The sequence below is a fragment of the Rhinoderma darwinii genome, chromosome 7 (assembly GCF_050947455.1).
Source record: "Rhinoderma darwinii isolate aRhiDar2 chromosome 7, aRhiDar2.hap1, whole genome shotgun sequence".
In the NCBI taxonomy this organism is placed as follows: Eukaryota; Metazoa; Chordata; class Amphibia; order Anura; family Rhinodermatidae; genus Rhinoderma; species Rhinoderma darwinii.
In genome coordinates this window covers 108,264,769-108,288,470 of record NC_134693.1, presented here as the reverse complement: position 1 = coordinate 108,288,470, position 23,702 = coordinate 108,264,769, and the positions used below count along the sequence as shown (strand labels likewise).

General features: G+C 41.8%; 2 protein-coding genes across 6 annotated transcripts in view; one reads left to right on the top strand and one right to left on the bottom strand.

Moving 5' to 3' along the window:
* SPCS1 (signal peptidase complex subunit 1) overlaps positions 1–3,670 on the bottom strand; it is a 12,539-nt gene extending 8,869 nt beyond the window's left edge. Inside the window, exon 1 of the mRNA XM_075833801.1 lies at positions 3,535–3,670. Within this exon, the coding sequence (XP_075689916.1) occupies positions 3,535–3,570 (36 nt within the window). The 5' untranslated portion in view covers positions 3,571–3,670. The remainder of the gene's footprint in view (positions 1–3,534) is intronic.
* GLT8D1 (glycosyltransferase 8 domain containing 1) lies at positions 3,537–23,702 on the top strand. 5 transcript variants are annotated; one of them, XM_075833798.1, is made up of 10 exons: positions 3,537–3,693; positions 6,663–6,721; positions 8,577–8,675; positions 8,842–9,046; positions 9,206–9,311; positions 9,400–9,484; positions 18,593–18,705; positions 19,077–19,243; positions 19,408–19,520; positions 21,074–23,702. In XM_075833798.1, exons 2-10 carry the CDS (start codon positions 6,706–6,708, stop codon positions 21,262–21,264), a joined length of 1,095 nt encoding a protein of 364 aa, XP_075689913.1. In that variant the 5' UTR covers positions 3,537–3,693; positions 6,663–6,705; the 3' UTR covers positions 21,265–23,702. The 5 variants fall into 5 exon arrangements, with proteins under 5 accessions (XP_075689913.1, XP_075689915.1, XP_075689910.1 ...); XM_075833800.1 differs by lacking the exon at positions 3,537–3,693 and adding an exon at positions 3,875–3,959; XM_075833795.1 differs by lacking the exon at positions 3,537–3,693 and adding an exon at positions 4,084–4,180.

Below are 23,702 nucleotides of genomic sequence, written 5' to 3'. Positions count from 1 at the left end.
CTGCCTTTAAAAAAATCGTGATAAAAAGGGATCAAAATGTCGCATCTACTATAAAATGGTACCAATAAAATTACAAGTCGTCCTGCATACAACTGCATTGGCAAAAAAAGAAAAAAAAAAAAAGTTATGGCTCTTCAAATATGGATGCACGAAAACAAATAATTTTATAAAAAAGTGCTTTTACAGTGTAAAAGTAGTAAAACATACAAAATCTATATAAATTTGGTATCGTTGCAATCACAACAACCCGCTGAATAAATTTATTGTGTTATTTATACCACACGGTAAACGGCGTAAATTTAGGATGCAAAAAAGTGGGCGAAATTGCTGTTTTTTTTCTATTCCCCCCCAAAAAAAAGTTAATAACAGGTAATCAATAAATTATATGTACCCCTAAATGGTGCTATTAAAAATTACAACTTGTCCCGCAAAAAAACAAGACCTTATACAGCTATGTCGAGACAAAAATTAAAAAGTTATAGCTCTTTGAATGAGATGATGGAAAAACGTAAAAAAATAGGCTGGTCATTAAGGGGTTAAGGCCTAAAATAAGTTGGTCACTAAGGGGTTAACCATGGAATGGGCTGAATAGAATTACAATTCCTGTTCAGTCTGTCAGCAGAACACAAGCTGTCCTACAGGGATACAGTGTGGACTTCATCTGAGCAGCAACAACATATTAGGGAATTGTTATTCATGTGATTGCCTAATACATTAGTGAATATTCCCAAATCTGCCTCTAAACGTTTATATTATCAGTGGCCATAGGCAGCGACTTCTCTGCTTCTATTCCGAACTTGTGATTTCTGCAGCCGTTTCATGGCGGTGAACAGAAAACGCCCTTCATACTTTTTTGGGGGTTTTAGAGAACTGTATGGTTCTTAAGATCTGCCGAGATGCTGTCAAACCACAACATACGCTAAGGGTATGTGCACACGCTAGCTGTCATTTACGTGTGAAAAGGCAGACTGTTTTCAAGAGAAAACAGCTGCCTCGTTTCACACGTAAATGCTCCTCCTCGCATTTTGCGAGGCGTCTGAGACGCTCGTAAATCTTGAGCTGTGCTTCATTGAGTTCAATGAAGAACAGCTCAAATTGCGTGGCAAAGAAGTGCCCTGCACTTCTTTGCCGAGGCAGTCCATTTACGCGTCGTCTAGCGTTATTAAATTTAAACATGCTCTTTTTAGGGCGTTTTTCGTTGCTTTTTTATTGGGTGTCATTTTGTACATGCTTTTTTTCTGTCATTTTTTAAGCCCTGTAGGGAAGCCTATGCGGGGGGGGGGGGGGGGGGGGGGGGACACTGAAAAAAACACCATACCCAGAGCTGCTAAAAATTTGATTAAAAAAACGCTACGTAAACACCATTACAAATGCACAAAAACCCAGCCTAAACCTGACGATTTTGTAACAATTTCATAAAAAGAAAAGAATAAAAAAAAACTACGTATAAGAATGTGATACATCGCGCGAGATTTATCTAACCGAGTGCAATCCGGTCGCTGCTCTCATTTTCCGAAGAGAACTGATTGGTTGCTTTGTGAAATGACTGCACTCAATTTTTGAAAAATCTCTTTTTCACGACCGCCCACCGTCTTGACGGCGGGCGGTGCAGCGGCTTCGCCTACAGCGACATCTTTTGGCGTCGCTGTAGAAGAGGCTGACGAGTGCTCCAGTGAGAGCTCATCCACTAAGCAGGAGTTGTAACTTACAGCTCCTGAACGCAGCTGCGACCGGAAGACATTCTGACCCCAGCTGTTTAACCCTTTGATCGCCGCGGTTTCTGGCTGCAACCACGATCGAAGACCGAAGAATCTATCTGCAGTCAGCCCTGGGGACCTAGAATGGACCCCAGGGCTGTCTGCTCAGTATGCCTGCTCTTATGGTACACGATGTGCTGTATGTATACTGTCATAATGACAATGTAATGTATACAAGAATATGCTAATATATTAGAAGTAAAAAAGAAAAGTTATCCCTTAATGGGATTTAAAAAAAATAAAAAATGGAACAAAAAATTAATAAAAACTGTCCAAAAAAATGAAGTAATTTTGCGGAAAATACATTTTATTGCCCAAACATTACAAAAACTCTACACATATTAGGTATCTACATGACCGCAATAACCTAAAGAATTAATTTAACAGTTTATTTAGCGTGAAACGTTAACGGGATAGAAACTAAACAGAAAAAAAAAATTTCAGAAAATCGCTTTTTCCTATATTTACGTCGTAAAAATAAAATTCTATAACTTAGTGATTTTTTTTTTTCTACCCCCAAACCACGCAAAGAAAATAAAAAATTTCTCTTGCAGAAAACAAGGTCTTATACGGCCACGTCAACGAAAAAATGTAAAAGTTCTGGCTGCTGAAAAGCAGAAACTGAAAAACTTAGCTAATCATTAAAGAGGCTCTGTCACCAGATTTTGCAGCCCCTATCTGCTATTGCAGCAGATCGGCGCTGCAATGTAGATTACAGTAACGTTTTTATTTTTAAAAAACGAGCATTTTTGGCCAAGTTATGACCATTTTCGTATTTATGCAAATGAGGCTTGCAAAAGTACAACTGGGCGTGTTGAAAAGTAAAAGTACAACTGGGCGTGTATTATGTGCGTACATCGGGGCGTGTTTACTACTATTACTAGCTGGGCGTTGTGTATAGAAGTGTCATCCACTTCTCTTCACAACGCCCAGCTTCTGGCAGTGCAGCACTGTGACGTCACTCACAGGTCCTGCATCGTGTCGGCACCAGAGGCTACAGATGATTCTGCAGCAGCATCGGCGTTTGCAGGTAAGTCCATGTAGCTACTTACCTGCAAATGCTGATGCTGCTGCAGAATCAAGTGTAGCCTCTGGTGCCGACACGATGCAGGACCTGTGAGTGACGACACAGATCTGCACTGCCAGAAGCTGGGCGTTGTGAAGAGAAGTGGATGACACTTCTATACACAACGCCCAGCTAGTAATAGTAGTAAACACGCCCCGATGTACGCACATAATACACGCCCAGTTGTACTTTTACTTTTCAACACGCCCAGTTGTACTTTTGCAAGCCTCATTTGCATAAATACGAAAATGGTCATAACTTGGCCAAAAATGCTCGTTTTTTAAAAATAAAAACGTTACTGTAATCTACATTGCAGCGCCTATCTGCTGCAATAGCAGATAGGGGCTGCAAAATCTGGTGACAGAGCCTCTTTAAGGGGTTAAAGACCCCTTCATGACTGTTTTCACGGCATTAATATCGGTTTCTATTACATTGTACTGCCGAGGTCCCATTGTTAGTAAGATTATAGCGGTGTCTTTACGGATTACATTATCCGTTGGGATCACATATATTAGGTTTCTTTTTATTATAAATAAAACCAGAAACTGCCCATGGTTATTCTTGGGTACAGCTGGCATTTATACATCCCGGTCACCGTAGGATCTGAGTGTTATCCTCATGTACAGCACCGAGCTATGCCGCAGCCACGAGTGTATAGCACAGGACGCTGCGGGTCATCCTCTCTCTTTATAATCGTCAGGTGCCGCTTACCATCTGGGTAGGGATAGAAGCGAATAGATCCAACATGATGACAGCTGAACGGGTCTCTTCTACAAACTGCTCCTAGCCCGGAAACACAAAGACCACCGAGAAGCGTCACCCCAAGACAGGACCCCTAAGGTGTCCCTGACACTGCCTGACAGGAAGCAGGTCAGTGCTGGACAATTTCGCTGCTCAGTATTATACTAACGGAAGGCTGCCACCAATATTAAGAAGCAAATGCTCTTATAATTCAAGCTAGAATATTCTAGGGCGTCTCAATGTTTGGCTAAATTTAGCAGAACGGGGTCCTTCGGGAACGCCATGTTTTTTTAGGGCAATAATCCTTTAAAATAAATATCGTACACCAGCCAGCATCGTCAAATGAGCATGTGTGTCGGCGTAGTATTTCGTTTTAAAATTGTATTTTTGTCACGGTAAGGTGTTACGTTATTTATCATGCTATAAAAAAAGAAATTGACCACAACAAAGATGGCGACCGGCAGCTCTGGTAGTTCAATTTGGTCATGTGGTACCGTTTTCTACTCACGTGACGGGGATAGGCGTGGCCTGCAGCTGGATTATTGCTTATGTTGAGTTGGCAATTTGGCTGCATGTAGTTGTGTTGGGAGGCGGGTCCTGCGTGCAGCGGCGGCATGTATGTATGTATGTATGTATGTATGTATGTATGTATGTATGTATGTAATGTATGTTATATCTATGCGTGCTACATGTCTCTAATTCGAATTAGTATTTGTTCCTTTATATTTACTATTGTATGTCAAGTCTAATAGTGCTCCTTTAAATGATGATTGCTTTAGCATTTATTTTTATTAACCACTACTTGTAATACATATTGCATAAGATGGCCATATACAATCCAATCATTCAGCAATGCAACCAATAATCTGTGGTTGCGGGGGTCATTCATGCTTCTAGGGTGGTGAAAAGATTTGTTCAGACCAGTAAAAATGTACAGATGTAGGAGAGCTGAAGCTGTCAGGTGTAGTAGAGTCTGTTGGCATTGTGATACCTGCAGGTTTACATTGGATTAATGGTAAAGACCTGTGTACACAAAACGACTGGTTTAGGTCTGATTGGCTGGGAGCAGTGAGTGTTCCTTGTGAATGAGAAAAACAATGAACGATAAGGGTATGTTCACACGCAGTGACTAAAAATGTCTGAAAATACGGAGCTATTTTCAGGCGAAAACAGCTTCTGATTTTCAGACGTTTTTGTAAGAACTCACGTTTTTCGCGGTGTATTTTACCACCGTTTTTGGAGCTGTTTTTCAATGCAGTCAATGAAAAATGTCCCAAGAAGTGTCCTGCACTTCTTTTGACGAGCCGTCATTTTACGCGCTGTATTTTGACAGCATCGCGTAAAATGAAGGCTCGTGGGAACAGAACACCGTAAAACTCATTGAAAGCAATGGGCAGATGTTTGTAGGTGTATTAGGGGCGTTTTTCAGCCGTAATTCAAAGCGTAAAACTCCCAAATTACGTCTGAAAACTCTGCGTGTGAACATACCCTAAGAAGTTTGTTCGTCATAGATAAAAGTCTTAGCTCAGACGTTAAACTTTGAATGATCTTCCATATAAGCGGTTTATCATTCCAGATGTGAAGTGTAGGCTAAATTCACACTTGCGTGGTATAATCTGTTACTCTGATCCGTTTTTATATTAAAATAACTGATAAAAACGGATCCGTTAAAAATCCCACTGAAATCGGGGTCTGTTCACATTAGCATTGCCTTTACGTTGAGGGGTTCTGTCAGAGTTTTCCGTCGGGTTAACCCCTCAACGGAAGGGCAAACAGAAACCTTCAGCTTCCATTTGCATCACCATCGATCTCAATGGTGACTGAAACGTTGCTAAAGGTTTCCGTTTATCACCGTTGTGACGGGTTCCGTTGTTTTGACAGAATTGGTGCATGCTGCGCTATTGTGTCCGGTAAAATCACGGACACCCTGACAGAAAGCCGACGGAACCCATTGAAGTCAATGGGTTCCGTCGGCAACCGGCGGTGTCCATTGTGCAACAGAACCGTTGGTTCTGTTATTCCCTTGTTCTGCTGGCAGAACAACGGAATTGCACAACGCAGATGTGAACCTAGCCTAAAAAAATTAAACTTTACTAATGAGATTTACGGAAACAAGCTACGCTTTTCATTTCAAAACAGCCACCTCTCCACACAGTCACCGCCCAAATTTGGTGACCAATGGCTGCCACACCCGGTGCGGTTGACCCCCGATCTCGACATAGGTGCGGATCCCAGAGCTGCGACCCAAATCTATTAGACATTTATGGCATATCCAGAGCTCATCTCCTGCTTTATAACATGCTACCTGCAGATTGGACCCCATGTTCAATGTGACCGGTTCCTTTTACGCGTCAAACTACTAACAAGAGCACGTAGAACCATTAGAAGAGCACGTAGAACCATTAGAAGAGCACGTAGAACCATTAGAAGAGCACGTAGAACCATTAGAATAGCACGTAGAACCATTAGAATAGCACGTAGAACCATTAGAAGAGCACGTAGAACCATTAGAAGAGCACGTAGAACCATTAGAAGAGCACGTAGAACCATTAGAAGAGCACGTAGATCCATGACAAGAGCACGTAGATCCATGACAAGAGCACGTAGATCCATGACAAGAGCACGTAGATCCATGACAAGAGCACGTAGATCCATGACAAGAGCACGTAGATCCATGACAAGAGCACGTAGATCCATGACAAGAGCACGTAGATCCATGACAAGAGCACGTAGAACCATGACAAGAGCACGTAGATCCATGACAAGAGCACGTAGATCCATGACAAGAGCACGTAGATCCATGACAAGAGCACGTAGATCCATGACAAGAGCACGTAGATCCATGACAAGAGCACGTAGATCCATGACAAGAGCACGTAGATCCATGACAAGAGCACGTAGATCCATGACAAGAGCACGTAGAACCATGACAAGCGCACGTAGAACCATTACAAGAGCTCGCTACCTGTTAAAAATCGCAACGACACAAGCAGAGAATTCATAATTTGGGATTCTGTTTTTCCACCTTGACATTGTTACCTCCTGTCTGTTAGATATTCTAAAGATAACTCCTACTGACATGTTTTCTTGTTTCGCAGATTGGAAAATTTTACATAAAGGAACCGAGACAAATAATCTAGAATGACATGCCGCAAAGGTAAAACCTTTTAGACCTTTGTATTGAAGGTTGTTGATTCTGTATTATATGACATAAATAATCCACTGCGTTGCAAATTACTTACTGTGAAATGTTATTAAAATGTGCAATTTAGTTTTAAATCAGAATTCTCTTGCTTTCTTTTAACCAGAGAGCATTGTGGGAGCTTCGGTGACACTCCCTCTTATTTGGTGACGGCTACCTTTCTTGACTCCACAATAAATATGCATGCTCGGATTTGACAAGTATAAACATATTTCCACAGGCGTTAGGATAAGTGGCTGCCAGGCACCTCTTGCACTGCTTGTCTCCTGAGGAAATAAAGGATTGGTAATGCTCAAGTCCAACACCGGCAATCCTTGCTTCCCCTGAAAGCTGATGTTGGGGGACAGTCGGACTGACCCCATACAAATTAGATTATTGGCGAAATCAGTGGGATCCACCAACAATTATCTAATGTGTATAGCCGGCTAAAGCTGGAATCACACGTGCAGTTTTTTTTAGATGAAGCCAAGAGGGAATACAAAAATAAAAGACATTTATATCTTTCCGTTGTAGTTTTCCTTCCTTCAGGATCCACTCCCGGCTCTTGCTAAAACATAACCGCTCCAAAAACGGCATGTGTGATTCCATCCTTAGGCTGGGTTCACACTGAGTTTTTTGCAGGCCTCAAAATTCAGTTTGGAAGTTTGAGGCAGATTTTCCTCTTCCCTGCATGCCGATTTTCGCTGCGTTTTTCGCCCGCGGCCATTGAGCGCCACAGGCATAAAACGCTGCGAAATACGCTTTCTCTGCCTCCCATTGATGTCAATGGGAGGGTCATAGGCATAAACGCCCGAAGATAGGGCATGTCGCTTCTTTCTCCCGCGAGACGGTTTTACCGCCCGTGGGAAAAAGACGCCTCCCATTGAAACAATGGGAGGCATTTTTTGGCCGTTTTTGACGAGTTCTGCGGCGCAGTTTCCGTGTCAAAAAACTTGTCAAAAAACTCTGTTTTCAATATCCTGTTAGGATTTCGGCGCGCCTTCTGCACCTAGATGCTGACAGAATCCGCTTATATTTTGCGTGTGAATCGAATATTTAATACTCCATTCACACGCTCCGGAAAATATCTGCGTGGAAACATGAATGCTGAAAAGCATCAGATTAGCCCCATTGAATTACAATGTGGCTGTCCTGCGTGACCAATCTGCAGCAGAAATCAAAGTGTGAACTGTGGATTTTTGCTATGGATTTTCCAAAAAATCAATGCCAATGAGAACGCCATACTGTGTGAACATCGCCTTCAAGGGGTTTTTCGAAGACCTAACAACAAGCCCCAACCTGCTCCAAGTGAACAAACTTTAATATACCTGCTGACCAGCAAAGCAACAGTGCAGCAGTCCCCATATACCAACAGGTAAGTCCTGTAGGCCTCAGGTTTACATTGTGTGTTGGCAGCGTTATTATGTGTCCCAATGACATAACCGTGCAGCAGTCACATGATATACACAGGTGTCCGCTCAATGACCAACGGCAGTGCCCCATTCTACGCAGGTGCTATAGATGAAGGTTTATAACGCCTGCATATGCACGAGCTCCAGAAATTCTGAGTTGGCTGTGGACGAAGTGGTCACGTGTGTATGTCACATGAACGAGAAGGCGGTTTGTTTTGACTACGACCGATGGCTAATAAAGGCTAGTTAGTCATTTACACTTCTTCATACCCTCCGCGCTTTCACCACCTTTGACTACCAAGTGGCCAACATCTTTAAGCGTTTATTAGGGGATTCGTTTCAGAAATGTGCTCAGATTTCCTAACCTTTAACATCCCATGTCATTGCTGAATCAAATACTGTAAGTTGGTGTCTTTCAGTGAATATCGTGGTGATATTGGTCGCGGCAGTGATTTTCCTCCTCATCCTCCATCATAATCTGTTGGGCCTGAGTGATATATTGAAGAGGCAAGGTTCAGGTGAGGAGAATTCAGGAACCACTTCAGTCAATTAATGTGTCCAATAGTCTTTCTATTTCATATTTGCCTGGACATGTCTTATCAAATTATTTTCTATAGGTTCATTTCAATATTTGTGATTTTATTTTAAAAAATTTTTTTTTTTTTTTTTTCCCCCAATGTCCAGATTCCAGCCTTGTAGGATTTCAGCATATTGATTTCCTCCCAGAAGCTCCAGATGAGAAAAATGTCGTGGAGGTTCCTGTGGTTATTACTGCTGTAGAAAGCCGACTCGGAGGGGTCATTGCTGCGATCAACAGTATTTCCAGTAATACACAGTCCAGTGTCACTTTCTACATTGTGACCATGAATGATACCAAGGATCATCTCAGGTATTATGGTCACCACTGGAAAAAGAGGGTCAGGTTGTGACGCTACTAGGCATCTTATGGGGCCATCCAAAATCATTGATTGGATGGCCACATACTAGTAAATCAGAAGTTAGAGCCTCAACTAAAGGTTGGTCATTGTGTTTATTATTCTTCCTTCAGGACCTGGCTCAGTGACTCTAAGTTAAAAAATATCAAGTATAAAATTCTGGACTTCGATTCTCAGGTCCTTGAGGGGAAAATACGAGTGGATGAGCGTGCGAAACCTGTAAGTAAATGTAGCCATTACTTTACAATATGTATCTAGGAATAACTTGTTTGAGATCATATCATCCATTTTATTCCTCTCTCCTTAGTTAACATTTGCAAGATTCTACCTCCCTAATTTGGTCCCTGGTATAGAGAAGATAATTTATCTCGATGATGATATTATTGTTCAAGGTACAATTTTCTCTCAATTTGTAATATTTATAGGGAAATTTTCTCTCCTTTTAGTTATAGCTTTTTATAAAAGTCAAATATAATGCATGTATTACATACTGATATCTGGTAGTTCCCTCCCAGTGCTGTAATTGTAACATACAGTTGACACCCTGCTGCAATGGCCGCATCTGTAACGACCCACTACTATTTATTATGTTTACCATTTATTCCACATGGTCAACGCTGTAAAAAGAAACCTAAAAAATAATAGCAGAATTACAGTTTTGTTTTTGTATTTTTGTTCATTCTGCCTCTCTAAAAAGGAATAAAAAGTAATCTAAAAGTTGTATGTACGCCAAAATGGTACCAATGAAAATCACAGGTTGTCCAGCAAAAAACAAGCCCTCTCGCATCTCGGTTGATATATAAATAACACAATAGTTCTTGGAATGCAGCGACACAAAACCAAATGATTTTCTATAAAAAGTTTCTGTTGTGCAAAGGTAGTAAAACATTAAAAATATATATATATATATATATATATATATACACTTGGCATTGTCGTCATTGTACTGACCCGCAGAATAAAGTTATCATGTTAATTATTCTGCACAGTGAACGCTGTAAAGACTAATCCCCAAAAACAGTGGCGGAATTGCTGCTTGTTGTCCATTACGCCCCCCCCCCCCCCTTTAAAAGTAAAAAATACATTGTATGTACACCACAACCAAAAAAAATAGTGCTTAAAGCCCCTAAGCCCTTATTCACACGACAGGGTTTCCCGGCCGGGTGACGGCCGTTCATAAATCGGCCGGCACACGTCTGCATTAGGAACAATAGACCCCTAATGGTGCTATTCACACGACTGATTTTTTGACGTCCCGGGATACCTGGCCGTCAAAAATTGGGACATGCCCTATTTTCGGCCGTTTACCCGGCCGCCCGTCTCCCATAGAATTCTATGGGGCCGGGTAATACACGGCCATCACCGGAATGTGTCCTGAGTGATGGCCATGTATTCCGTCGCTCGCGCTCTCTCTCCTCCTCCTCCTCACAGTGCAGAGTGCATGTAAGGAGGAGGAGGGTCTTTTTTTGCTCCCTGTAGGAGTTGGAATCTCCAATCCCCGGCTGGGGATTCCGCTACAGGAGAAGTGAGTGACTACACTGTCCATATATGGACACAGCGACGTCACTCACTTCTGAAGCGGAGTTCCCGACCTGTGGCAGGGAATTCCTCTCCAGGAGAAATCAGTGATTACACTGTCCATCTATGGACATTGAAGTCAGTGACTTCTCCTGGAAGGGGGGGATAGGTGCAACCTACAGGGGGCTGGGTGGCATTACATACAGGGGGCTGGGTGGCATTACATACAGGGAGCTGGGTGGCATTACATACAGGGGGCTGGGTGGCATTACATACAGGGGGCTGGGTGGCATTACCTGCCGGGGGCTGGGAGGCATTACCTGCCGGGGGCTGGGAGGCATTACCTGCCGGGGGCTGGGAGGCATTACCTGCCGGGGGCTGGGAGGCATTACCTGCCGGGGGCTGGGAGGCATTACCTGCCGGGGGCTGGGAGGCATTACCTGCCGGGGGCTGGGAGGCATTACCTGCCGGGGGCTGGGAGGCATTACCTGCCGGGGGCTGGGAGGCATTACCTGCCGGGTCTGGGTGGCATTACCTGCAGAGGGTTGGGTGGCATAACTGCCGGGGGCTGGGTGGCATTACCTGCAGAGGGCTGGGTGGCATTACCTGCAGAGGGCTGGGTGGTATTACCTACAGGGGACTGGGTGGCATTACCTACCAGGGGGGCTGTGGCATTATCTACAGAGGGCTGTGTGTGGCAACAAATTTAAATGAAATTCATCCGATTTTAAAATGGACAGGGAAAAAAACTGATGCAAAACGGGTCAAAATCGGCCGTTAAAAACGGCAACATGGCCCGGAACGTATGCAAACCGGCCGGGAAAAACGGCCCAAAACGGCCGTTTTTATCGGCCGACACTCGGACCCTGTCGTGTGAATGAGGTCTTAGTGACCAGCCTATTTTAGGACTTAAAGAGGCTCTGTCACCAGTTTATAACTGCCCTATCTTCTACCTAATCTTATAGGCGTTTTAATGTACATAAGTGACGTTTTTGTTTTTTAAAAAAACGTTTATTTTTGACAAAGTTATGACTATTTTAAGTGTTATGCAAATTTGTTCTTAATGCCCAAGTGGGCGTTTTTTTACTCTTGACCAAGTGGGCGCAGTAAAGTGAAGTGTATGACAGTGACCAATCAGCATCATACACTTCTCTTCATTCTTTCATGCTTAATCCACAGCAAAGCAGGATCACGCGAGATCACGCTATGCTGTCACTTACTCCCGTAGTTCCTTCACACAAGCGACTGGAGTATGACCAGACATCTCCTCCAGTATTTTTTCACTTATTTTTATTATTGACCTTATTAAAGAGGCTCTGTCACCAGATTTTGCAACCCCTATCTGCTATTGCAGCAGATAGGCGCTGCAATGTAGATTACAGTAACGTTTTTATTTTAAAAAAACGAGCATTTTTGGCCAAGTTATGACCATTTTTGTAGTTATGCAAATGAGGCTTGCAAAAGTCCAAGTGGGTGTGTTTAAAAGTACAAGTCCAAGTGGGTGTGTATTATGTGCGTACATCGGGGCGTTTTTAATACTTTCACTAGCTGGGCGCTCTGATGAGAAGTAACATCCTCTTCTCTTCAGAACGCCCAGCTTGTGACAGTGCAGATCTGTGACGTCACTCACAGGTCCTGCATCGTGACGGCCACATCGGCACCAGAGGCTACAGTTGATTCTGCAGCAGCATCAGCGTTTGCAGGTAAGTCGATCTTACCTGCAAACGCTGATGCTGCTGCAGAATCAACTGTAGCCTCTGCTGCCGATGTGGCCGTCACGATGCAGGACCTGTGAGTGACGTCACAGATCTGCACTGTCACAAGCTGGGCGTTCTGAAGAGAAGAGGATGTTACTTCTCATCAGAGCGCCCAGCTAGTGAAAGTATTAAAAACGCCCCGATGTACGCACATAATACACACCCACTTGGACTTGTACTTTTAAACACACCCACTTGGACTTTTGCAAGCCTCATTTGCATAATTACAAAAATGGTCATAACTTGGCCAAAAATGCTCGTTTTTTAAAAATAAAAACGTTACTGTAATCTACATTGCAGCGCCTATCTGCTGCAATAGCAGATAGGGGTTGCAAAATCTGGTGACAGAGCCTCTTTAAACCCTTTTTTTTTTTTATACTTTTTTACTTGTTCCACTAGGGGACTTCACTATGCGATCGTCCGATTGCTTTTAACACCTTCCCGACATTTGCCGTATGGGTACGCCATGGAAAGCATTGACTTCCCGCATTTTGCCGTACCCATACGCCGAATGTTTGGCACCGGCTCAGAAGCTGAGCCGGTGCCATCATCACCGGATCTCAGCTGTATCTTACAGCTGACATCCGGCTGTAACGGCGGGGACCAAAATTAGCTTCGATCCCCGCCATTAACCCCTTAAGTGCAGTGCTCAAACGTGATCGCTGCATTTAAGGTGTTTGCAGCTCATCGGAACCCCAGCAATTAAATTGCCGGGGTTCCGGTGGCTGCTATGGCAACCGGAGGCCTAATACTGGCCTCCCGGTCTGCCTAGCATGGAAGCCGGTCAAGATCCGCCCGGCGGCGGAGCCTGATCGGCTTCCGTAGCCGTCGGCAAGATGGCGCCGGGTCAGGAGCTGATCCGGCGTCATCAGCGGTGGAAGTCAGCTGTATGTTACAGCTGACATCCACCTGTAACGGCAGGAACCGGAGCTAGCTCCGATCCCTGCCATTAACCCCTTCGATGCAGCAATCGAAAGCGATTGCTGCATCGTAGCGGTTACTAGCAGATCGCCAGCCCTGATAGGCAATCGGGACTGGCGACTGCTGCTATGGCAACAGGAGACACAATGGTCTCCTGCTCTGCCATTACGGAAGCCGATTAGGCTCCGCCGGGAGGCGAAGCCTAATCGGCTTGCTGTCAGTGAATAACTGACAGATCTAATACATTGCACTACGTAGGTAGTGCAATGTATTAGAAAAAAATAAATCTGACCGCTGGACCTTCAAGTCCTCTAGTGGGACTTGAGAAAAAGTGTAAAAAATAAAAGTTTGAAAATAATAAAAGTTTCAAGTAATAAAATAAAACACAATCTACTCTTAAGTCCTTTATTATTGAAAAAAATAATAAACCATACGTATTTGGTATCGCTGCGACCGTAACGACCTGAGGTATCAAAATATTATATTATTTATTGCACGCGGTGAACAGCGTAAAAAAAAAAACGTAAAAAACTATACCAGAGTTTCTGTTTTTTGGTCACTTTGCCCTATAAATATAGGAATAAAAAGTGATCAAAAAGTCGCACGTATTCCAAAAATGGTACCTATAGAAACTATAGCTTGTCTCGCAAAAAACAAGCCCTCATACAGCTCCGTCGCCAAAAAAATTAATAAGTTATGGTTCTCACAACTTGGCGACAGAAAAAATACATTATTTTTACAAAAGTAGTTTTATTGTGCAAAAAGCTGTAAAACATAAAAAAGTCCTATAAATTAGGTATCGCCGGAATCGTACTGACCCGCAGAATAAAGTTAACATGTAGTTTATAACGCATGGTGAATGCTGTATAAAAAAAACTTAATAAAACTATGCCAGAATTGCGTTTTTTTTTGTTTACCTGGCCTCCCAAAAAATAGGATAAAAGGTGATCATAAAGTCGCATGTACCCCAAAATGGTACCAATAATAACTACAGCTCGTCCCGCAACAAACCAGCCCTCCTACCGCTACGTCTATGAAAATTAAAATTAGTTATGGCTTCAATAAGTCAGGAAATAAAAAATATGCCGTTGTGCCCGAGGGGAACATTTCTTCTGTTTGAAGAGGCTATATATCAAGGACCTAAAATTAGGGAACCAGGAAAGGGAGGTCCCAAACATATCCGCTGGAAGCGACGGTGCCCGTATTATACCAGGACAACACTTCCCAGCAAAATTCCCCAAACTGCAAAGGCGCGGAGTGTGGACCAAAAGGGGGATAAGAAATGACGCCATATATCAGTGCGACACCGGCCTGTGCAGAAAGGATTGAGCACAGTCTAACACACATCTATGGATCATTTTATTGTTTTTTTTTTTACCCCATTATTATAACCACCTGACTATGCCCCTTATATACTCTGCCCAGCTTACATGTACCCCCACATTATAAACGGAAACACCAGCAATACTCAAACAAATCTACTACCAAGCAAAATCCGCTCTCCAAAAGCCAAATGGCGTTTCCTCCCATCTGAACCCTACAGCGTGCCCAAACAGCAGTTTCCTTCCACATATATGGCATCGTCATACCCGGGAGAACCCTTTTAGCAATTTTTGGGGTGTGTTCCTTCCACTGAAATGGCATATCTAGGGAAAAATATAAATTTTTAATTTGCACCATCCGCAGTCATTTATGGAAAAGACCTGTGTGGTGAAATGCTCACTACACCCCTTAACAAATGCCTTGAGGGGTGTAGTTTCCAAATGGGGTCACTTCTCAGGGGTTTCTTTTTATTATTTCACATCTGAGCCTCTGCAGTTGTGAACCAATACTTTGTAAATCGCCAAATTAGGCCTCATTTTGACATGGTACGCTTTCACTCCTGAGCCTGGTCGAATGTCCAGGCAAAAGATTAGTGCCCCATGTAGGGTGTTTCTAAAACCAGGAAACCAAGCATAATAATTAGAGAGCTGTCTTGTTATGGTGGCACAAGCTGGGCACCACATATTGGCATATCTATGGAAAAAAATCCAATTTTCGCTCTGCAACATCGAGTTCACACTAATTTCTACAAAACACCTGCAGGGTTAAAATGCTTACTACACCCCTAGGTAAATGCATTGAGGGGTGTAGTTTCCAAAATTGGGTCACTTCTGGGGGGTTTCCACTGTTTTGGGCCCACAGGCGCCCAGAAACCAATCCAGCAACATCTGCACTCCAAATGGCGGTCCTTCCCTTCTGAGCCCTGCCGTGTGCCCAAACAGCAGTTTATGACCACATATGGGGTATTGCCGTACTCGGGAGAAATTGCTTTACAAATGTTGGTTTCTTTTTTTTTTTTTCCTTTTATTTGTTGCGAAAATGAAAAAAATTGCGCTAAAGCTACGTCTTATTGAAGAAAAAGGATTGTTTTTATTTTCACTGCCCAATTCTAATAAATTCTATGAAATATCTGTGGGGTCAAAATGCTCACTACACCCCTAGATGAATTCCTCAAGAGGTGTAGTTTCCTAAATGGTGTCACTTTTTGGGCGTTTTCATTGTTTTTTCCCCTCAGGGGCTTTGCAAATGTGACATGGCCTCCGCAAACCATTCCTGTGTCTCCAAACAGCAGTTTATTACCACATGTGGGGCATTGTTTTACTCGGGAGAAATTGCTTTAATTTTGTGGTGCTTTTTCTCCTTCAGTCCTTGTGGAAATGAGAAACCTAAGCTAAAGCTACATTTTCTTTGAAAAAATGTAGATTTTTATTTTCAGGGCCTACTTCCAATAATTTCTGCAGAAAAACTGTGGGGTCAAATCGCTCACTATACCCCTAGATAATTTCCTCAATGGGTGTAGTCTCCAAAATGGGGTCACTTGTGGGGCGTTTCCACTGTTTTGTCTCCTCAGGGGCTTCGTAAATGTGACCTGGCCTCCGCAAACCATTCCTGCTAAATGTGATCTCCAAAAGCCAAATGGCACTCCATCCCTTCTAAGCCACTCCGTGTCTCCAAACAGCCATTTATTACCACATGTGGGGCATTGTTTTACTCGGGAGAAATTGCTTTACAAATTTTACGGTGCTTTTTCTCCTTCAGTCTTTGTGGAAATGAGAAAAAATTAGCTAAACCTACATTTGAAAAAATTTAGATTGTCATTTTCAGGGCCTACTTCCAATAATTTATGCAAAACACTCACTATACCCCTAGATAATTTCCTCAATGGGTTTAGTTTCCGAAATGGGGTCACTTGTGGGGTGTTTCCACTGTTTTGTCCCCTGAGGGGCTTTGTAAATGTGACATGGCCTCCGCAAACCATTCCTGCTAAATTTGAGCTCCAAAAGCCAAATAGCGCTCTTTCCCTTCTAAGCCCTCCCGTGTCTCCAAACAACCGTTTATTACCACATGTGGGGTATTGTTTTACTCGGGAGAAATTGCTTTACAAATTCCTTTAGTCCTTGTGGAAATGAGAAAAAAAATCGCTAAACCTACATTTTCTTTGAAAAAATTTAGATTTTAATTTTCACAGCCTACTTCCAATAATTTCTGTAAAAAACCTGTGCGGTCAAAATGCTCACTATACCCCTAGATAATTTCCTTGAGGTGTGTAGTTTCCCAGATGGGGTCATTTTTGGGCGATTTTGACTGTTTTGGCACCGCAAGAGCCCTTCAAACCTGACATGGTGCCTAAAATTTATTCTAACAAAAGTAAGGCCCCAAAATCCACTAGGTGCTCCTTTACTTCTGAGGCCGGTGCTTCAGTCCAGTAGCACGCTAGGGCCACATGTGGGATATGTCCTAAAACTGCAGAAACCGGGCAACAAATATTGAGTTGCATTTCTCTGGTAAAACCTTCTGTGTTATAAAAAAAATTGTATTAAAAATTTATTTCTGCAAAAAAATATGAAATTTTGTAAATTTCACCTCTACTTTGCTTTAATTCCTGTGAAATGTGTAAAGGGTTAAGACATTTTCTAAATGCGGTTTTGAATACTTTGAGGGGTGAAGTTTTTAAAATGGGGTGACTTTTTGGGGGTTTCTAATATATAAGGCCCTCAAAGCCACTTCACAACTGAACTGGCCCCTGTAAAAATGGCCTTTTGAAATTTTCTTGAAAATGTGAGAAATTGCTGCTAAAGTTCTAAGCCTTGTGATGTCATAGAAAAATAAAAGGATGTTCAAAAAACGATGCCAATCTAAAGTAGACATATGGGGGATGTTAATTAGCAACAATTTTGTGTGGTATAACTGCCTGTCTTACAAGCAGATACATTTAAATTGAGACAAATGCTAATTTTTGAAATTTTGGGCTAAATTTTGGTGTTTTCCACAATTAAATACTGAACATATTGAGCAAATTTTGCCGGTAGCTTAAAGTCCAATGTGTCACGAGAAAACAATCTCAGAATCGCTTGGATAGGTGAAAGCGTTCCGGAGTTTTTACCACATAAAGTGACACGTCAGATTTGAAAAATGAGGCTCGGTCAGGAAGGTCAAAAGTGGCTAAAGAGGGAAGGGGTTAAAATACACTGCAATATTTTTGTATTGCAGTGTATTCCTGCCTGTCCTTGTAAAATGGACAGGTGCCTCTGACATGGCTTAGCAAGCATAACTAGTGGCAGACCTGGGGGCCTTTATTAGGCCCTTCGGCTGCCATAGAAACCACCGACACCCTGCGATCTTACGCCGGGTGCCGGTGGGGTGAGAGAGGGAGTCCTCTCAATGATGGACTTGCGCTCAATATTCATGAGCTTCAGCTAGCTCCGCCCACCGACCACTGATTGGCAGCTTTCTCCCCATGCACAGTATAGGAAGAAAGCTGTCATCCAGCGGATGGTGGGTGGGGCTAGCCGCAGCTCATGAATACGAGCTGCTGAAGAATAAATTAACAAAAACTACTGAACACTGAAAAGTGAGTGATACAGCATTTGAATCGGGGTCTCTGACACTACTTTATGCTGCCCTCAGGGCAGCATAATCCTCTTGACAGATTCTCTTTAAGGGGTTACATTGACTTTTATTGCAATGCCACAAAATAAATGTTTTGTAGTCTAAGACTGTATTACCCCAGGCATTGCACTACAGAGGCCACCTTGTGTTAAGGGCTAAACCTAAGCATTAAAGAAATAACTACATTTTAAAAATAAACCCAATACATAAATAGTATTGTTAAATGTGTGGGTTACTGTTTGTCCACCATAGTTTCCAATATCAATGAGGCTGAATAGAAACATTTGAACAATTAGAACAAGATACAGGAAAGATACGTCATACTTTATGATAACTTTTTATTTTTTTATTTAAAAATTGTGTTCCATATAGGTGACATTCTAGAACTCTACAATACCCCTATTAAAGTGGGATACGCAGCAGCATTCTCTGAGGATTGTGATTCAGTCACCTCAAAATACCTGGTCAGAGGAGCCGGTAGTCAGGTATGATGAAACTGTGAAATATACCAGGTTATATACTTTATCACCACGTGGAACTCCATAAAATGCTACATCTTACAAAAGGCATTAACAAACTAGAAATATGACAGACATTTACTATAGAGAGAAACGTGCAACTACATAAAGTTATATAAAATAGTATTGATTTTGGTCTATTACATCTTATAAAGAAGTGCACAAGACAGCGCATTATTTTCCCATTCCGAACTATAAAAAGTTCTACTACTTGCAAAATATATGGCATGAAAAAGGAATATAAAGTTATATTATTCTCTATATAATGTCCAGAAATTGTTTGTGCGAAAGAAGAACTCGGTGACCCCCCCCCCCCCCCTTGTCTTTATCTCTTACAGTATAACTACATAGGATATTTTGACTACAAGAAGGAGACCATCCGGAAGCTGGGCATGAAAGCTAGTACCTGCTCGTTCAATCCAGGTGTCTTTGTAGCCAATCTAACCGAATGGAAGCGACAGAATATTACCAGGCAGCTTGAAAAATGGATGGAATTAGATATGGTGTAAGTACCTTAGTGTAACTAGCGGGCATCAGATTCTAATTTGTGCCAGTTTAGATATTGATGTCTTTTTCCAGTAGCTGTTTGGTTGGATCAATCACTGTTCAGCCAGGAATAAAATTTAGACCTGGTTATCAGATACTAATGTAATGCTATCTCTCTTGCAGGGAAGAACTGTACAGCAAGACCCTAGCTGGCAGTATCACCGCACCACCATTGCTCATTGTCTTCTACAAGATGCACTCTAGTATTGACCCAATGTGGCATGTCAGGCACTTGGGTAAGTCTGAGTGACGTTTCATGTCTAATTGTGACAGTAAGAGGTTATTTCTTGTATAAAGGACAGTTCCCTTCCTACAAAAAATTTACTACAAAAGCTCTAGTTTTACAACTGCAAGAGGGCTGATGTAGTGCCTGGGTCAAACATTCTTTTTTTTTTTTTCCTTTAACACATGCAGATTGTGTGCTCTCATAGGCACTGTAGGGATACCTACAGTTTTATGTATCTGTTCCTCTGTTGTTTTAAAGAAGACCTCCAGTGGTAACACAACTTCACATTCTGCACTTCTTTTATGTATCCTGTATTTACTTATTGAACTGCTGCCTTGTCTGTGCTTAGAAAAAGCCTCCATCTTGATTTATAGATTTCCCCAGCTTTCTCTTCCTCTCTGCTTTGCTATCAATCCCATGAAGTTTCAGCACAGCATCACATGACCTGACCAGCTAAAGACGATACCATTTCTGCATGCTGGGGGACACTGTGATTATTAGTCTCTCTATATTCTCCTAAATAAGCTGAGAAATCATAAGTATACAGACAGGGAGGCTGCACTATACTCTTCTGTATTATACCTGGGTGACAGGAACCTGTATGAGTATCCGTGGTAGCTGATGATAGAAGTATCTGTCGTTCCGTTCCCCCCCTGTGCAAAATTAATGTGGTACAGGAACTGCTGAAACCTGTGATGGGTGACACATAGATCTCCATAGAATCAAGTAGAGAAATCTTGTCACCGAGCCTGATTCACACTACTGCTAAGCAACCATGCCAGTCTGATATATAGAGATAGAAGAAGCAAGAAAAATAACAGATGAGAGACTGACACATGGAATACCATAATGGTACACATGGGAAAGTTTAGTTTTGGCCGGAGTGTCCCTTTCAGGAAAACTCAAATTTTTGTTTGCATTCCACAGTTGAAATCTCCATATACTGTCGCGTGACTTAGTCAAGATTTTACTTTGCTTATGTATACCCTTTTTTTTAAAAATTAGATAATGATTTCTACTCCATTTATATCTAAGGGTATGTTCACACTTCTTATTTTCAGGAATATTGGAGAGTGTAAAACACTTGTATTACGCTCCAAAATACACTTGAAATACTCCTGCAAACTGTCTCCCATTGATTTCAATAGGAAACACAGTGTAGTTCATATGAGATGTATTTTTACGCTGCTGAATTTGAAAAAAAATGCATCGTAAAAATACACCCCTTTAAAAAGAAGTGGCATGTCACTCCTTGAGTTGATTTTTTTCCATTGACACTACAAAAAAACTCTTTAAAAAATACGCTTGCAAAAACACCTGGATTCAGAGGCTGTTTTCTCTTGAAAGCAGCCTCGTTTTTTTCTCCCTGAAACATAAAGCTAAATTCGGAACTCTTCTGGTTACCAGAAATAAGTCCAAAAAAGGGCATGATGTATCTTTAATTGGTACAGAAAAATTCACCCAAAAATATTTACAAAGCTACCCAACTTTTCATATAAATTTAAACTGAAATTTTGATTAAAGCTGGAATTTAGTTTAATGAGAATGATTTCTTTATTTCAGGTTCTAGTACTGGGAAGCGTTATTCCTTTCAGTTTGTGAATGCTGCCAGGCTTCTTCACTGGAATGGACATTTTAAACCATGGGGACGGGCAGCCTCATACTCCGAAATTTGGGAAAATTGGTATATTCCAGATCCCACTGGTAAATTTTCCCTCCTTAGGAAGCACACAGAAGCTGATGGAGCCAAATGAGGGAGTCCGACTGAGCAGGAAATATCATGAACTCTGGTTACTGAACTGTCACGGAGCGTGGATGAGCAGGATTTTCTCAGGAATCTGCAGCTAAAAGCTTTTTCTTTAATTTTAATTTTTTTTTTTGTTTGTTTTTGCAGTTACAGGAAAAACACTACAGTGGACCCTGATCCTACTTATTGTTTTGATGGTTTTTGTGTTTTCTTGGATTCATTATGTATTCTACAGTGTTTCAATTGCTCATCGTGCCAGTCAGTGGTTTCTCCCGTACATAATCCAAATCTGCTTGCCAATATAGTGTACGAGATATCTGACTGGAGGCACCACTACAATTCTCTCCTGTTTTCTGAAAGTATTTACAATCACTAGACTACTTTTTATTTTTTTTGTGATATAGGTATAGCAGATCTGATTTTGACATTTGGCACAAGTCATTGTGATATCTCGATATGTTATCTGTGGTTTTACATAGGACTACAGGCAAGCCAATCAGAATAATCATCGTGCACAATAAAATCAGTTCTGCTTCATCTGTATGTGCATAAAGGAACTATTTTATCACCGTTCCTAGTGAATTTTGATACTTGAGATTTGCAGTTACTGTATCATTGACCATATCCCTCGCAAATCCAAGTTCTCCATGCTGTATGGATGGATATATTGTGCTAGCATAGGGAGTTACTTGCATCTGGTATAGGAAGAGCACCATTGGCCGGAGGAAGTTTGGGTTTTAAATTATAAGGATTTTATGCTTTTTCTGCATATTTATATAAAAGGAATACTCTGACTGTTCACTTCATAAGTGTCATGACCAGTAATTCATATGTGACTTTATTGGTCAAGTGATCAATTTATGGATCATAAATCTTGCTTTGTTGGTAGGTGTCTAATATTTGTTACATTGTTCAGATCTTTTTGGTTATAAGACACTGGGGCCCCATGCACACGACCGTAGATTCTATTCATAATTATGGACCCATTCATTTCTATGGCCGACGGACACCTTCCCGTATATTTACGGGAAGGTGTCGGGGCCATAGAAAGCTTCAGTAAAAAAATAGGACGTGTACTGTTTTTCCTTTTTTTTTTTTTTTTTTTTTTTTTTTCTTTTACGAACCGTGCTCCCATGGTTTATAATGGGAGCACTGGCCGCAAATGTGGACGACCATAGCCGTAATCACAGACCAGGATTACAGCCGTGGCCGTGTGCAGGGGGCCTGACCGCATGTATGGTGCATAATCTATGGGTAGTATGGGAATACTCCAATTTGTAGGTTGTAGGAGATAGATAGATATAGTGACCTTATAGCTGCATACACTTTCTTGTTACTGTATGACAACCTTCTCTATGCAGCTTTTAAAAACTGCAGCATGCTTTATCCAATAGTTTATCATCATCGGCATCCATAGCTAAACCTGGGGCAGTAAAAAAAAAATCAAACTAAAAAAATGCGGCTACGTCTTATACATCTGGTATTGCATAGCAGTTTTCCCATTTGAAGTAGTTCCAGGACCATTTCCTACAACTATTTTTAAAGGCTCATGCATACGGTCATATTATGTCTCCGTACACCCTCCCAGTTGTGTGGATGCTGTGTTACAGCTCTGTGCAAGTATATTGTCCATTACCGTGACCCTGGCATGCTCCGTCAGATGCTGTATACACACAGAGGTATTCTCTCCTATAAGCATTGATTTTATGGGGAGAACATTTCTATACATACAGCACCAATCAAAGCTTGTACGTCAGCACACGGAGACCGTGAGGCTCTGTAAACCGTATGGCCTCGGTGTGCATGAGCCTTTAAAGTAAGCCACCGATTGCAACGAAACTGCATTTTATGTAGTGATGCTGCTGTCTTCACCACTACTAGGTACATGTAAATATACCATAATTAGAGAAAAGATTTTTCTGATTATAGCATAGTTTATCTATTACTTAAACTATTAACATCTGATTAGTTGAGGTCCAACCAACGGGATACTCACCGATCCTAAGAAAGAAGGGGCGCTCTGTAAAATGTCCGCCTCAGGTTCTTCCTGACAAAGCACCGCTACTGATCCAGTGATGAATATGAGCTGTAAGTCATAATACAGTGTCTGATCAGGAGTGGCGGTGTACTGGGAAGCAACCGAAGGGTGGCGCTTCGCCTTTATGAGAATTGGTGGGAATTCTGGCGGTAATACCGTGCCGATCAGAAATTACTATGCCCTCTGGGTCATCAGAAATCCTCTTTGCGCTTGTTGAATGATATTTTTTTTCAGTTTGTTGTTACTTACACTGCTAGCTATAAAAGCAATTGTCGGATATTATTTACATGTGTAAGCCTGTATCCTGATCACTGTATTGTACTTTGAACCACTTACTTCATCTTGCACCAGCTGATTTATTGCACACAGAATTTTATGTAATGAAGTAAAACTTAAGTTTGCTTTCA

Coding starts and splice junctions, on each gene's coding strand:
- GLT8D1 (XM_075833798.1), top strand. Junction 8,676..8,841: donor ATTGAAGAGGCAAGGTTCAG/GTGAGGAGAATT, acceptor CCCAATGTCCAG/ATTCCAGCCTTGTAGGATTT. Junction 18,706..19,076: donor TCAGAGGAGCCGGTAGTCAG/GTATGATGAAAC, acceptor TATCTCTTACAG/TATAACTACATAGGATATTT.